Source organism: Artibeus jamaicensis, unplaced genomic scaffold (assembly GCF_021234435.1).
Source record: "Artibeus jamaicensis isolate MK-2021 breed Jamaican fruit bat unplaced genomic scaffold, CSHL_Jam_final contig_387, whole genome shotgun sequence".
Classification (NCBI taxonomy): domain Eukaryota; kingdom Metazoa; phylum Chordata; class Mammalia; order Chiroptera; family Phyllostomidae; genus Artibeus; species Artibeus jamaicensis.
Window position 1 is genome coordinate 38,203,360 of NW_026521812.1, and position 15,638 is coordinate 38,218,997.

Sequence of the window (15,638 nt, forward strand, 5' to 3'; positions counted from 1 at the left end):
AACTTTGCAACTCAGTCATTGGTTATGGTTATAATTTGAGAGGGAAATGATTTTAAATTTTAAATGGGGAGATTATTGCTGATGATTTTTCTGGAGAGTATTATTGGTAGTGGTCCATTTAAGGATGCAAAGGTTGACTATTTTATCCTAGCCAGTTGGAGTGCTGTCTCATGCACCAAAAGGTTGAGGGTTTGACCCCCCAGTTAGGGCATATCGGGGCACATATCGGAGGCAGCCGATAGATGTTTATCTCTCTCTCTCTCTCCACCCCCACCCTTGCCCCCCTTTCTAAAATCAATAAACATATCCTTAGGTAAGATTTTTTTTTTAATTTGGGGTATTTTGATGATTGCATGAAATAATTTAATCTGTATTCTCTTTTGATCAGAACCAAGAATGCTTTTGAAATATATAAATGATTTGGACTAAGATTGTTATGTTGCCTTTTTTTTTTTTAAGATTTTATTTATTTGTCTTTAGAGGGGAATCAGGAAGGAGAGAGGAAGAGAAATACCAATGTATGGTTGCCTCTCATGCGTCCCCTGCTGGGAACTGGCCTGCAACCCAGGCATGTGCCCTGACCGGGAATTGAACTGTGATCCTTTGGTTCGCAGGCCTGCGCTCAATCCACTGAGCTACAGCAGCCAGGGTCATTATGTTGCTTTTTATAATGCCTATCTCACTTGGGAGTGATGTTTATCTGTGGGTATGCATACTTTTGTTAGTCACTTATTTTAATCAACACTGACTTGAAGTAAGGGAATTTTTTTGTTGTTGTGCCCGTGTTTTTTTTTTTTTTTAAGATTTTATTATTTATCTTTAGAGGGGAAGGGAAGGAGAGAGGGAGAGAAATATCAATGTATGGTTGCTTCTGGTGCATCCCCTGCTGGGAACTGGCCCCTGCTGGGAACTGGCCTGCAACCCACAAATGTGCCCTGACTGGGAATCAAACCGTGATCGTCCGGTTCGCAGGCCATATGTTTCTGTTTAGGGTATGGCTATAGCCATTAAAAATAAAGGAGCAAACCAATTCAAACCTCTGCTGTCTCTTTGAAGGGAAAAATAGAAACAAATTTAAAAACCAAAAGAATAATTAATGCTAGCCTTTATGTAATAGAGCTGTCTTTTTAGGTATGTGTATTTTGTTATTGTTCTTTTGGCTTTTCTTTATTTCTCAAATTTAATTTTATCAAGACAGTACTTTTTTAATGAAAAAAAAAATTAAAAAGTAGGCCTAACGGGAAAAGTTTAACCCAGTGCAAAAAAAATCATTAAGAGGAATAAAGAACTACGAGAATAATTTGGCAGTATCTAATATATGTTAATAAGAGTCAAAGATAGTATGTACAGGAATACCGTAAGTTAAACAGAATGAGATAGATTTATATGTATCAATATGGAAACAGATCTGAAAGATTTTTTAAATTAGAAAAGCAAATTGCAAAACAGTTTGTGAAACATGATTCCTTTTTTATTTAAAAAGATTTTGGAAGGTAGGTATTGATACATAATACTTACATGGCTATTTATGATGTGTTCATGGATGAATTGATGCATTCTTATGTTACTGATGATAATTTCTTTGGGAGTGGAAGATGGTAGTATCATGGGAAATTTAACTATTTTGTGCTTAGGATTCTTTTAATAAAACTTTATTACTTTGTATTTTAAAAAAGAACTTTTAAAATTCACTCATAGTGAAAGAGATAACAATCATGACTCTTGCCCCAAATATCACAGAGTATGTAGGAATACATAGTTTTCCTACATGGAAAAGTGAACACAGTTGCATTCATAGTATGTTACTTGAGAGATCAGAGTGACAAAAATATTAAAGATATGGGCGGTATAGTAAGATTGATGGATTGTGCCCTGGCTGGTGTGGGTCAGGGGATGGAGCATGGGCCTATGAACTAGAAGGTCAAGGTTTGGTTCCTGGTCAGGGCACACGCCTGGGTGGCAGGCCAGTTCCCAGCAGGGGACGCACGAGAGGCAACCACACAGTGATATTTCTCGCTCTCTCTCTCTCCTTCCCTTCCCCTCTAAAGATAAATAAGTAAATAAAAACCTTTAAAAGATTGATGGATTGTTTTGTCCTACAGAACATACCTGTATTTTTAAATGTAACTGGATTTTTTTAACAATTCACAGAATTCTCTATTCTCTAATTACAAATGCCATGAACTAGAATTTAACTATAGAAATTTTAAAGCAAACCAGAAATTGTTTTGTGTGGTTATCTCTCTTGGTTCTTTTTTTCTCTCCCCAGAGATAGCTTTATACTATTAATCTTGGCATTTATATAATCGTATTCTATTTAGAACTGAAAAAATATTAGTTATGTTTGTTTGATTTCTATACATTTTTTCGTATAGGCAGAAGATACATTTCAGAAGGGTCAAGAAAAGGATAAAGAAGACCCTGACTCAAAATCAGATATTAAGGGCGAGGATAATGCCATTGAGATGTCGGAAGACTTTGACGGAAAAATGCATGATGGGGAGCTTGAGCAACAAGGTTTGAGATTATCTGTCACTGTATATTTGCTTTTGAAAAATAATTTTTTATCCAGGAAATTGCATGTTACCAATGAGGAGCCTATTGTCCTATTAGAATTTTTGGACCAAGTTGGCTATTGTGCATAACTACAAATGAAAACATCAGCATTTATGTACATGCCATCACTGTGTCCACCGGGGTAGAGGTCTGTGGTCAGTTTTGGGGATTCTCCCCTGAGTAAACTGAGACACTGACTGAGGTGCTGCCTGCCTCGTGTGCTAGATGCAGCAAGTGGGTCCCACCCTTCAGGGACGTCCAAAAGGGAAAGGAGAGCATCTCAGCAGAGCTTGGCTCTTAGCTCAGAGGTAAATTGTTCGGGGTATTTTTTTAAGAACTAACTCTACCCCCACCCCCAATTTCAAACATACTAGACATTGCCCTGACCAGTGTGGCGTAATTGGTTGGGCATCGTCCCACAAAAGCAAAAGGTTGCCAGTTCTATTCTCAGTCAGTTTACATGCTTGGGTTGCAGGTTCAGTCCCAGTTGGGAGCATATGAGAGGCAACCAATCGATGTTTCTTTCTCACTTCAGTGTTTCTCTCCCTTTCTTTCTCCTTCCCTTCTCTCTAAAAAATAATAAATGAAACCTTGAAAAAGTAGACCTTTTTTGTAGACAATTTGGAACAAAAATGCAGGAGTGAAATCGATACCCCTTAGGCCTATCACCCAAACCACTTAATGAATTTTGGTTTATTTCTTTCCATTTATTGCATAGGTATATATTCATAAATCATAGACAGTGTAACACGTCCTGGACATTCCCCTTGACATCAATAATTTGAGCATATGATCTCTTATAGCACATTGTCATCTGTCATGTTTGTACCATAATTTAGTTATTGCCCTTAATCTCTGTCCGAAGCTTATTTTGAGATACAGTGTCTTAGTCTGAGTGAAGTTCTTGCAGAAATGCAAGCCGACTGCAGAGTAGAATTGCATACACTTGTCTAAGCAGCCCAAAGTACATAACCTTTGACATACTAGACCCTGAGCAAAGATAGTGGGAAGAAAATGCTGATCAGTTAAGCTATACATTGCTTTTAGATGTTGGATGAAATCATAGAACTATAGTATATTGAGGATAGGGGAGGAACCTTGGAAATCTTACAGTTCACCTCTGTCATTTTACAGACAAACTGAAAACCAGTGTAGTTGCTGAGTCCCCTAATGAATATGACCCCAGCACCAGAACTGGACATTCTCGTAACTATGCCGCCACCCTTCCAGTGGTTTGTTCACATACCTTTTGCAGACTTTCTTGTTTCTTCAAACAATTTGCTAAACACAGTAGGACTGCGTCAGCAGATCTGAAGGCACCTGCCAGTGGAGTGCTCTGTGGAAGCAGGCAGTAAGTCCCAGGCCAGGCTTACTGCCTGCCCGTGCAGAGCAGTGGACACACATGGGACCAGGTTGGTCTGGGGGTCTGCCTAACTAAGCTCAGTGCCTTCCCTTCCAGAAGAGGAGGATGAGAAATCAGACAGTGAGGGCGAAGACCTGGACAAACAGATGGGCGATCTGAATGGAGAGGAAGCTGACAAACTAGATGAGAGGCTTTGGGGTGATGATGATGATGAAGATGACGACGAAGAAGAAGACAGTAAAACTGAAGAAACAGGACCAGGAATGGATGAGGTAATTCAAAAGACTCCCACCCCACAGTCCCCAGCTTGAGAGGAGACAGTCTCCCCAACCACTGCTCCCTGTCATTTACTGCTCTTCTTTGTTTTCCTTCTCTTCCTTCCATTTTTTTTTCCTGCTATGTATCTTACTCATTGATTCGGAGCTAAAAGAGTAGCCTGATGTGAGCCATCCATCCCAGGTGTTCTGAAGGAGGGAAGTTGAGGAAACTCAGTGCACATGTTCTTATTTCTGCTGTGGGCCCCTGAACTTCTCCAGCTCCCTCTTAGAACCCCCTGGCTGGCTGTGACACTGCGCCTCACAGGCTGGCCTAGCCTGCGGCCCACATGCTGCTGTTACTGCTGCTCTCTGGGCGGCCCAGCCTGTTGTCTCCAGGTCACGGACGATGCCCCATCACCTGTGTATTTCCATAGGGCAGGCCCAGTGGGCAGGAATTACCCATGTCTGAGAGCTATACTAAGTAGAATTGGCACATGTGTCAGCAGCTTCTCAGATCAAAAATGATGATTTTGTGTTTTCTTCTGCCTTTGACATTTAGGAAGATTGTGGACTCGTTGCTAAAGATGACACCTTGGATTCTGGGAAGTCAAACAGAGATAAAAACCAGCATGATAAGAAGGAAAAAGAGGAGGAAGCAGAAGCTGATGTGGATGGACAAGACCAGGACAAAATTAATGAACAAATAGATGAGGTAGTGGAGGCTTAAAACTGATCTATTCTTTGGCCACTGCCCCATGTGGCTCTTAGGGTGACTCAAGGCATTTTTTTCTATTTGTCAGTTTTTCTTATTGTATCATAAAAGAACATGTAACAGAGCCTCTTAACAGGACATAAAATTTCTAACTATTATTTGTCAGTGAGGTGGTCTTCATGCTGTTTGGGCCCATGCTATAGTTTGGAAGTTAAGCCTTCGGTCCTTTTATTTATTCTCATAAACTTCTGTTTCTTCTTTGAGATCAAGTAACACAGTCCTATCAGTGGAGAAGCTGCACAGAAAGTGAAGTTTTCAACTCCAACATGAAAATTCTAAAAATATTAGTAAAACTAGAATGTGTGCTAGTAATTTTAAGGCAGAAACATTGTATTTTCTTGCACAATTACTTAGAGCTAATTATATATGAATGCTACTTTAAAAAATTTTTATAAATTTTTATTATTTTGCCCATTCTTTCCACTCTTCAAAGCGGGAATATGATGAGCATGAAGTGGACCCTTACCATGGCAATCAGGAACCCCTGCCAGAACCTGAGGCTTTGGACCTTCCAGATGATTTGAACCTAGATAGTGAAGACAAGATAGGTGGTGAGGACACGGACGATGAAGGAGAAGGTGTGTCTTCATAACCTAAAGAGACCAGTAGGAACTCATTGAAAAGGAGTAGTAACTGATTTCCCTTCAGGCCAGTGTCATGGCCCAGTCTTAAATCATGTTTGGTCAGCTCAGTTCCACTTTGCAAAAATTGCATGTTCTTTGTTGTGTTTCTCATCTGATAGACCTAAAGCTTGTAAACCAGCAGTCCTCTCTCACTGCTGTCATTTCCAGTCCTGTGTTTTAATGCTCTGCCTGGGTGGTGCTTCATCACACACGGATTCATCTCCCCACAGCCATCGCTGGGCCCATCCCATGGATTGATGTAAACCCTGGGCACACTCAGGCTTCTTGCAGAGCCCATTTTAGCTTTACAGAGGAAATGATTATTTCTCTTATTCATTGCTGTGCTTATGTCGTGTATTTAGCCTGAAATGTGAAGTCATTATAACAGAACTTGAAAAGGAAGAATCCCAAAAAGAGTTGATCATAGGGTATATGCCTTAGCTTTCTGGTGCCTTTTGTCACCTGTTGTTCAACCTGGGTGGCTCTGTAAGGAGTGTTGCCTGGTGTTAGTTGGAAGCACTCTGGAGGAGGTGCCATACTAGTGGCCTCCATCCTGGCGGGGAGGGGGACAGAAAGATGTGACCTAGCTTCACTCTGCTTCTGAATGCATCTGTTACATACTTAGTAAAGCTATTAAATTAAAAAAGAAAACCCCATATTGGGACAAAAATAGCAAGTTACAAAAGAATAAATGAGGTACTGTTTAATAGAAGGAACAGTTCACATATTATTTATGGATACATCAAATGTACGAAAACGTGGGAAGGAATAGTTCATAGTGTTAGGCTCGGACACTTAAGGAAGCAGCACGTGCGAAGGCCTCCAGAATCCAGGCAGTTGCATCCAGAACCATTTATTTCTTAAAAAGAGGAGACAGAAGTTTGGCCCAGATATGGCAGAATGTTAATATCTGTTAAATTTAGGAGTTTTATGGTTCTCATAAATGTAAAATGTGTTTTCCATGTTTAAAGTATTCAATAATTTAAAATAAATTTGTGAACTTAATTAGAAGCATTTGGCTAAGGAATTGATATAGATTTTCTTTAAGCTCAAAACACCCTTTGCTCTGTAACTCTCTAGTTTACCTTTTAAACAGTATAAATTATTGCTTCTGAGGCTATTTCTTTAACTTATAATTTTGGAATGTGACCTCAGCTTTGAGTTCAACAATCAGGCAAGCATAAAACTAAGAAAACTAAAATCCACCGAGAATGTAATAAGCCAGTTGCCCTAGAGAAACATCGAGGCTCATTTTAAGCTATTGCATATATAAATTAAGGAACAATTGTTTTAAAGAATTGTTTGCACCATAGCTGGTGTAGCTCAGTGGATTGAGCGTGGGTCTGCGAACCAGAGGATCACAGTTCAATTCCCAGTCAGGGCACATGCCTGGGTTACAGGCCAGTTCCCAGCAGGGGACACACGAGAGGCAACCATACATTGATATTTCTCTCCCTCTCTCATTCCCTTCCCCTCTAAAGATAAATAAAATCTTTAAAAAATATTTTAAAAAATAGATTAAAAAAAGAATTGTTTGCTAACAAAGTAACTGATTTCTGAAGTGTCCAAAGTATAGAAAAGTTCTTTAAATAAACAAAGCTTCTTTAAATAAGATTATATCCATTTGAATATGTTGTAATTTCTGTGTATGATAAAAAGATCCCCACCAATTATTCTCAATCATAATTGAAAATTAGACTCTCATTTCCTATCTGTGTTCTAAAATAAAATGTTTCTATAGTTGTAGCTTTTAGGATTTTTTAGTACATTGCTTATTATTTAAAGAAGTACGCCATCCAGTCGATTGTATGTAATATATAAGTGTGGCTTAGGTTAGAGGTAGGCAAAATTTTTCTGTACTGAGGTCAGATAGTCAATAGATCAGGGCATGAGCTGTGACAGAGGTAGTATGAAAGCAGCCATCAGCTCTGTGGGGTGGATGGAGTAAATACTGAACTACCTGATGGATGTGGCTGTGTTCCAGGCAAATTCGACTTAGAGAAACATGTAGAATTGTAGATGGTCGCATTAGACCGAAGGGCCAGAGTTTGCCAATTCCTTGTTCAAATAACAAAACAGTAATGCTTAGGTCATTACATCCCATCTTAAGAAATGATGATGTTGTTGTTTAATTCTGTGTTGCTTTTTTGTTTATTTACCCAGAAGAGAACCCTTTGGAAATTAAAGAAGAACCAATGGACACTGAAGAAGGAGGTCATGAAGCTGAGGAAATAAATGAAGAGACCAATGACCAGAATGAAGATCAGGGTCAACATGAGGCTGAGGAAGGCCCCAGTGAGGGTGATAAGGAGGACGACGAGATGAACACAGGGGCCAGTGACCAAAACACAGATGCAAACAAACATTCCGAAGAAAGCTCAGAGGAAGAGGAGCAGCAGTCTCCCGAGGACAAGGACAGCGATGCAGAGGCCACCGAGGAAAATGCACAGAATGGCGTCTCTGTGGACCATGGTCTCCAGCCTCAGGTAGTGTGCGTGTCTGGTTTGCCTTGGATTAGAAATAACAGTAGGGAAGAGAGATTATCCTATTCTCACTAGGAGGTCCTTTAGGATACTTCTGCATCTCCAGGTGGTGCTGCTTTCAGTTTCTGTTTAAGACCTTCCCTGGCTCATCCCCGCCTCATGTTCTTACCCCAGAGCGTGTAATGCTGTGTTTGATTTCCCCACAGGAGGAGGAAGAAGGAGAAGGGGAGAACTCTGACCCAGAGGAGCAGGTGCCCGAGGCGCCAGAAAGGAAGGAGCGTTACTCGTGCGGGCAGACCGGGGTGGAGAACGTGCAGAGTGCGCAGGCTGTGGAGCTGGCCGGGGCCGCGCCCGAGGGCGAGCAGGGGAAGGAGGTGAGGGGCTCCGGGCGGCTGCCCCTCGGGGGAGGCAGCCCTCTGGAGGAGGGAGGGGCTCTCTTTGTGAAATCTCAGTAGTTGGTTCACATGTGATGTTTAACTGTTGTTGACATCTAAAAGACCGTTTTTCATTCTTGAGAAAATGATCACAGACCTATTTTTATATGTTTCCCAGAGTTAACCTGAGAATATTTGTTTCAGATTTTAACTGATGGACTTAATGAGGAAGTTACTAGACTGGGAGTTGTCTGTGGGAGGATGAGGTTTATGTTATCTTCTTTTAGAATGCTTCTAAGGAAAGAAAGGTAGAATTCAGACTTCATGCAATAATAGGCCTCTAATAGTGCTTCCATCGTCCTTACAGTTCTCCAGGTTTCTGAATGTTTTAATTTAGAAAGCAAAGCACTTCTTTATTTTTTTGACCTGGGGTGATGTGTTCTATACGGGGCCTCCATTTGGGCCGCCAGCGTACTGTGAAAAGAGCACTGAGTCAGAGGACCTCGGCCACAGTGGTGACTCGGACAGCTCTGCTGGCCTTTCTGAGCCCGACTTCTCTCCAGTAGTAACAGCTATTTATGTCTGTATACCCTCTCCACCCCATTCATCAAGCACTTATTAGGTGCTGAGCATTTTTATTACTTCAGCAAGTTTGCACAGTCGCAATATATGGTAGTTAATATTATTATTGTTTTCTTCATTTTGTATTTGAGTTTAATAACCCTCAGTTAAATGACAGTCTCAGGGGTACATGGCTGGTTGCTGATGAAGCCTGGTTTCTAATCGAGGTCTCCCCCACCTTCAGAGTGAGCCCCTACACTCTTGTAAACAAGGAACTAACCAGCCTCACAAAGCAAAGTCTCCCATGAGGGTTACAGGTCCGGGTCTAGATGCTCCTGTTCCTGCCCACAGGCCAGGCTGTAGTCACAGGGGAGTTTCAGGGCAGGCGGGCAGCTACAAGTGTTTAACTCAGGGGAGAACAATAGTGAGAAAGTGGGACACCACATAGGATGGTTAACCAGGTGCTGGACAGCTTCCTCCATCCTCATCCTTTCCTGGCTTGGATTTCATAGGAACACGGGAGCGGAGCTGCGGACGCGAACCAGGCAGAGGGCCACGAGTCCAGCTTCATCGCCCGCCTGGCCTCCCAGAAACAGGCCAGGAGCAACACACAGGTCTCTGTCACTCTTCAGTTAAACCAAAGTGAAGGCTGCCTGTAGGAAAAAATTGCTCTAAACGTAGTGATTTAAAAACGGCCACAGTGTCCACCTTCCTGTGTCCCTGTTCCACCAGACACGATGGCAGCACTGGTCAGCAGACTGGCACCTCGGGCCGTTCCCTGTGGAGCCCGTCACGGGCCGTCTTCCCTGTGTTCACAGGGACCCTTCCCTGCAGGGTTCACGTGCGTGCGCATTCACCCCCCTCTTCCTGATACGGAGCCCAGGGGCCAAGCAGCCCAGCACCACGCAGTTTTACTCTTTCCAATGTCCATAGTCTTTTGAGTTTAAAAAATAAGTTTTTTGATAGGGTGTCATTTATGCACATAACACAAAATTAGTGTATAAAAATTAACTCCCTAAAAAAAACTTCCACCTGTCCTCAAGCCATCCACGGAAATCGATGCTACTAGTTTTGTCTTCTTTCAGATCTTCTCTGTGTATGTAACGTGTGGATGTACATGTGTATGTGAGAGTTTCTTTGCTTCCTTGCCTTTATTCAGGTGCTACTCAGAAATTGTTTTGTATGTATTTATAAAGAACTGCCTATTCCTTCTAACAGTTGCATTGAATGGCATTTTTTTTTATGATGCAAATCTTTTTTTTTATTGATTATGCCATTACATTTGCTCTATTCCCCCCTCCATTCCCCTCCACCCTGCATACCCCTCCCCCGCCATTTCCCCCTTTAGTTCATGAACATGTGTCTCAAATTTTTTAGATTCTATATTTCCCATACTATTCTTGCCCTCCCTCCTGTCTATTTTCTACCTACCGTCTATGCTACTTATTTTCTGTACCTTCTCCCCCCTTCTCCTCCTCCCACTCCCCTGTTGCTAATCCTCCATGTGATCTTCATTTCTATGGTTCTGCTCCTGATCTAGCTGTCCTCTTAGTTTGCTTTTGTTTTAGGTGTGGTTGTTAATAACTGTGAGTTTGCTGTCCTTTCACTGTTCATCTTTTTTATCTTCTTTTTCTTAGGTAAGTCCCTTTAACATTTCATATAATAAGGGCCTGGTGATGATGAACTTCTTGAATTTGGTCTTATCTGAGAAGCACTTTATCCGTCCTTCCATTCTAAATGAAAGCTTTGCTGGGTAGAGCAATCTTGGTTGTAGGTCTCTGGATTTCATGACTTGGAATACCTCTTTCCAGCCCCTTCTTGCCTGCAAGGTCTCTTTTGAGAAATCAGCTGACAGTCTGATGGGAACTCCCCTATAGGTGACTGTCCCCTTAGCTCTTGCTGCTTCTAGGATTCTCTCCTTCATCTTAATCTTGGCTAATGTAATGATGATGTGCCCTGGTGTGTTCCTTCTTGGGTCCAACTTCTTTGGGACTCTCTGAGCTTCCTGGATTTCCTGGAAGTCTATTTCCTTTGCCAGATTGGGGAAATTTTCCTTTATTATTTGTTCAAATAAGTTTTCCACTGGTGGCTGTTCCTTTCCCCCCTTCTGGTACCCCTATAATTCGGATGTTGGAACGTTTAAAGATGTGCTGGAGGTTCCTAAGCTTCTCCTCATTTTTCTGAATTCTTATTTCTTCATTCTTTTCTGTTTGATCATTTTTTTCTTCCTTGTGGTCCTCTCCCTTGATTTGAGTCCCAATTTTCTTTCCATTACTATTGGTATCTTTTGCATCACCATTCATTTCAATTAGTTTAGCTTCCATATGTTTCTCTAATTTGTGACTAAAATCAACCAGTTCTGTGAGCATTCTGATCACCAGTGTTTTGAACTGTGCATCTGAAAGACTGGCTATTTCTTCATCGCTTAGATCTATCGGTTCTGGGGCTCTGAGTTGTTCTAGAGCCATTTTTGGTCTATTTGTGCTGTTAAGTAAGCGGAGCGAAGCCTTAGTTGTTTACCAGGACGGGGCGACCCAGGTCGCTGGTTTGTGACGCTGTGTGTGGGGGCGTGGTCAGAGAGGGACAATGGCGGTCCTCTCCTCTAGCCCAGCCCGTCCAGTCACACCACACACCTCGGGCTTGTTTATCGGATCGGAATTGTGCGAGCCTGCTGCCCCACGAAGGCTTCCCTTCTCACTGGTTTCTCTGCAGGCAGATGCGCGACCGACAGAGACAGCCAGCCGCGCCTCTTCCCTGTGCGCTCCCATAGCCAGCCCGCAATCAGCGCCTTCGGCTGCTTGTGCACCGCGCACCACCCAGAAATTTTTTCTTGCTAACCTGCTCCGCTGCTGGTTTCGCTTCTCTTACCGGTTTAGCTGAGCATTTAGTTGTCTTTGGACTCCGTATTGTTGATTTTCCGTGTGGCTTGGTTGTGATTGTTGTTAAAAATAGTTGTTCTTAGATTTGGTTGTGCACAGAGGCAAGGTGGTTCCTCCACCTACGTCTCCATCTTGGCGGAAGTCCTGAATGGCATTTTTGTATGGCCAAACCTAATTTACTTAACCAGCCTCCTATGGATGGACATTATGGGTTTTTTTAGTCCTCTTACAAGGCTCTGGTGAATTTCCCCATATCTCCCACAGAGTTTTAAGAGGAAACCCGGACGTGCGGACAATGAACGCTCCCTGGGCGATCACAGTGAGCATGTACACAAGAGGCTGCGGACGGTGGACACAGACAGCCGTGTGGACCAGGAGCCCACCCAGCCCCAGGCCCAGGTGGAGGACGCCGCTGCGTTTGAGCACATTAAACAAGGGAGCGACCCTTACGATGCACAGACCTATGGTAGGAGCAGGGGAGGCTTCTTTGCTCACTGGGCTCTCTGTGAGAGTTTGTTCTGTTTGACTGTATGCCCACTAGCTGTTACTACAAATTCATCTTAGGAGGCAAGGGAATGACTTTTTAAAAATCTTCTCTAATAACTGTCAGGTATGTAAATTGGTTTAAAGGTATCCATAGCCAAGTGCAGATGCTCAGTGTTTCTGGTCTAGTATAAGTTTTTGAAATACTCTTGATAACCGTTGGCTGTACCCAGGCCCAGCACTGGCACAGGGGTCTTGGAGTACTGGACGTTTCTTCACGGTCATCCTGAGGTTCCTCCCTGCAGCGGCAGAAACTGCGAACTGGAAATTCGTGTTTTCTCTGTAGGCGAAAAGGGAGGGGGAAATACCCACGTAAGAGGGTATTCAGGCCTTCATCTGCTTCTCTTTCTAGTTCTTGGTGACGGTTCACTTTGTTTCCAATACATAAACTGTTGATAATATCTACCCGTTAGGATAGAACAAAAACAATTGCTCCGAGATTACTTTTTTTCTTCCATCCCTGCTCATTAGGAAAATAAAGCAGTAATAATAACAGGTATCATTTATTGAGCTTTTACTTAGTGCTAGATGCTGTTCTGAGTGTTTGCCACATGGTCAGAGAATTCCTTTAATGATCTCATGAATGAGGATATTTCCATTTGATAGATGAGCACACTGAGGCCCAAGAAGTTTAAGAACTTCTCCAAGATTGAGATGCTGGGATGTCGACATTCGTCTTTCTGTGCCAGATGTCATCCTCTTAACCACTACCATTTCCCCACCCATACATAACTACCTGCTCAGGGTCATGTGCCCAGCCTGTTTACTGCCGCTCGGTCTCTGGTCATAGCAGTAAAAACCCAGCTAAACATCCTACTTCTGTGGTTGCATGTGTAGTTACACTACATCCTTATAAGCTTCTGTGGGGGGTAGAGAATAGGTGGTTTTATCAGTAGGTCAGTAGGACATCTTGGGCATGAACAAGCCAAGCACTGTGTCCAAGCCACACAGCTGGTTAGAGCCAACATTAGTAGACTGTGAGAAACTGAATAATACAAAAACCACACCCACTCACAATACTTTGTTATGCAAAGACCTAAGCTTTCTATGTGTCTGTGCACTTTGTTGGCAGATGTAGCCAGTATGGAACAGCAACAATCTGCAAAAGACTCCAGCAAGGCTCAGGAGGAGGACGAGATAGAGGATATTCTCATGGACACGGAGGAGCAGGAGGAGCTCAGAGCAGTAGACACAGAGCAGCTGAAGCCGCAGGAGGTCAGGTCGGGGGCCACCGCAAGCTCCGGTGAGTTTTACAGGGAACAGACCCCTCCTGACCTCCTCAACTGAGGTCGCTTCGCTTGTACCATAGTCTGGCCTGGTCCTAAACTCGTGGCTTAGACGTTCATTTGCCTGTAATAATGTCGCTGTGATTCGGAGTGGAAAGGGGGAGTGGTATTGCAGGACACTTTCAAGGAGACTGGTGACACGAGTTTCAGACAAAAGTCCATCAGCCTTTTAAAAATATGTACGAGAGACTAGATCATTTACTCAGTTGTGACAAGAAGGTATATTCTTGGATATTACAGAAATGTTTTTGATTATGTGAACATATACAGTATTAGCATAAAATGTGAAATATTGAAAGAAATGGATTGGGAACAGTGCATGTGAGAAAGTATTAAAACTTTGTGTATAGTTACTTTAATAGTTAACTTTGAGCTATTACTAGTTTATTTTTTAAATGTATTCAACCCATTAAAAATAACTATCAGCAGGGTAAAAATGAACTGTCAATAATGAAGAAATGCGAATGTAAAAGAACTTGCCAAATTCAGAAGCTTTTCCTCCTTCCTCCCTGCCCTCTCAGGGGCATTAGCGCCTTTGGCTGACCGGCTGATACGTGGCAGTGGGAAAGGCACAGCTGCCTCTTAACTCACAGCTTGAGCCACATTATTTAGCATTTCTTTGTCTCAGTTTCTTCATCTATAAAATGGAACTTTGTATTTATTTTCGTGTTTATTTCTGTTAAAGTTTTACATAATTTAAGTATGACACAGCTCTTCAGGGCCTGTCAGTGTAAACTATGAGGAAACCCAAGAAAACCCAGAACTGTCTTCTGGAGGTGGGCCCCTTATAGTACAGGCTTCCCCTCCTCATGGGTGAGGGTTCTGGAAACCCATGTATATTAATGAACCAGCTGGCCTTGTTGTGAGAGGCTGCGTTCAGCTTTGGTAGATTTTTTTTAAGATGCTTTTAATGTGTTTGCCCATTTCATGAAGAGTGATTTATGACCATTCCTGCCCACACTGCATAAGTGTTCAGTTTTTGACCAAAAAGAATGACCGTCAAGCCCCACCTTCCTTATTCACCCTATCTTGCCCTGAGTGACTTTTTTTTTTGTTTCCCTGGATGAAAAAAGTCTTCAAAAGGAAAATGTTTTACCACTGTGGAAGAGGTGAAACAAAAAATAGCAGAAGCACTAAAAGGCATCAAAATTAAATTCAAAAAATTTTTTGAGTAGTAGAAAAGACATCTCAGTAGGTGTGTTGCATCAAATGGAGAGGACCTTGAAGGTGACTGAAGTTTAAACATGTAGAATAAATAAATTCTGCTTTGTGGGAGAGGATCTCCCCTTGTATGTTCTCCCCTATTCCTGCCTCAGAATAGCCATCTTCATGGGGAGGGAAAGAGAAGTTAGGGAAATAAGAATTTATTTGGTAACAACTGTTTCAGATTGACCCAGAGGAACAAGTATCTAGAGGTGTGTTGAGGAGTGAAGGAGCGAAGTTTGATTGTCAGGATTGACAGGCAACCATGAGAGCTCAGTCTTTACGTTAACATTATTGTAAGTAAAAGTATGTTTTTGTATGTAAATAGGCTTCGATGAGACGGAGACGGAGACCAAAACTGTTAAAACAGATGAAGACCAAGACCCGAGAACAGACAAACCCCACAAGGAGACAGAGAGTGAGGAACCAGAGAAAAGCCGAGGTTCGACCATCCATACAGCCCGTCAGTTCCTTGTGGACACCACTTTCCAGGTGCTAAAAGGTTGACAAGTGGTGGGGTTGGGGAGGTGATTAGGGGAGGGGCAAATCTTTCACTGGTTCCTGCTTTAGTAAGTTGACGAAATGTCATTGTATATTCCTTTTTAAATCTTTGTCTATAGAACTTTATGGAACATCTGGTTGTTTGGGGGCATCATATCCTTATCAAAATTTTAGGATCATAGGTATGACCGGTGCTCTCCAAGCGGATGAAACACTGTTCTCAGGGTTAATCCCAGG

The 15,638-nt window shown here is 42.4% G+C and overlaps 1 protein-coding gene across 5 annotated transcripts in view; it reads left to right on the plus strand.

Moving 5' to 3' along the window:
- Positions 1–15,638, plus strand: part of MDN1 (midasin AAA ATPase 1) — a 149,542-nt gene that overhangs the window by 125,926 nt on the left and 7,978 nt on the right. For 3 of the 5 annotated variants that reach the window (XM_037131204.2, XM_053664766.1, XM_053664767.1), the window contains exons 85-94: positions 2,376–2,517; positions 4,016–4,191; positions 4,736–4,888; positions 5,382–5,526; positions 7,735–8,057; positions 8,261–8,428; positions 9,502–9,603; positions 12,133–12,334; positions 13,484–13,654; positions 15,229–15,392. In XM_037131204.2, the coding sequence (XP_036987099.2) occupies positions 2,376–2,517; positions 4,016–4,191; positions 4,736–4,888; positions 5,382–5,526; positions 7,735–8,057; positions 8,261–8,428; positions 9,502–9,603; positions 12,133–12,334; positions 13,484–13,654; positions 15,229–15,392 (1,746 nt within the window). Of the gene's footprint in view, positions 1–2,375; positions 2,518–3,690; positions 3,908–4,015; positions 4,192–4,735; positions 4,889–5,381; positions 5,527–7,734; positions 8,058–8,260; positions 8,429–9,501; positions 9,604–12,132; positions 12,335–13,483; positions 13,655–15,228; positions 15,393–15,638 lie in introns of those variants that run through there. The other 2 variants (XM_053664765.1, XM_037131206.2) reach the window with 2 other exon arrangements.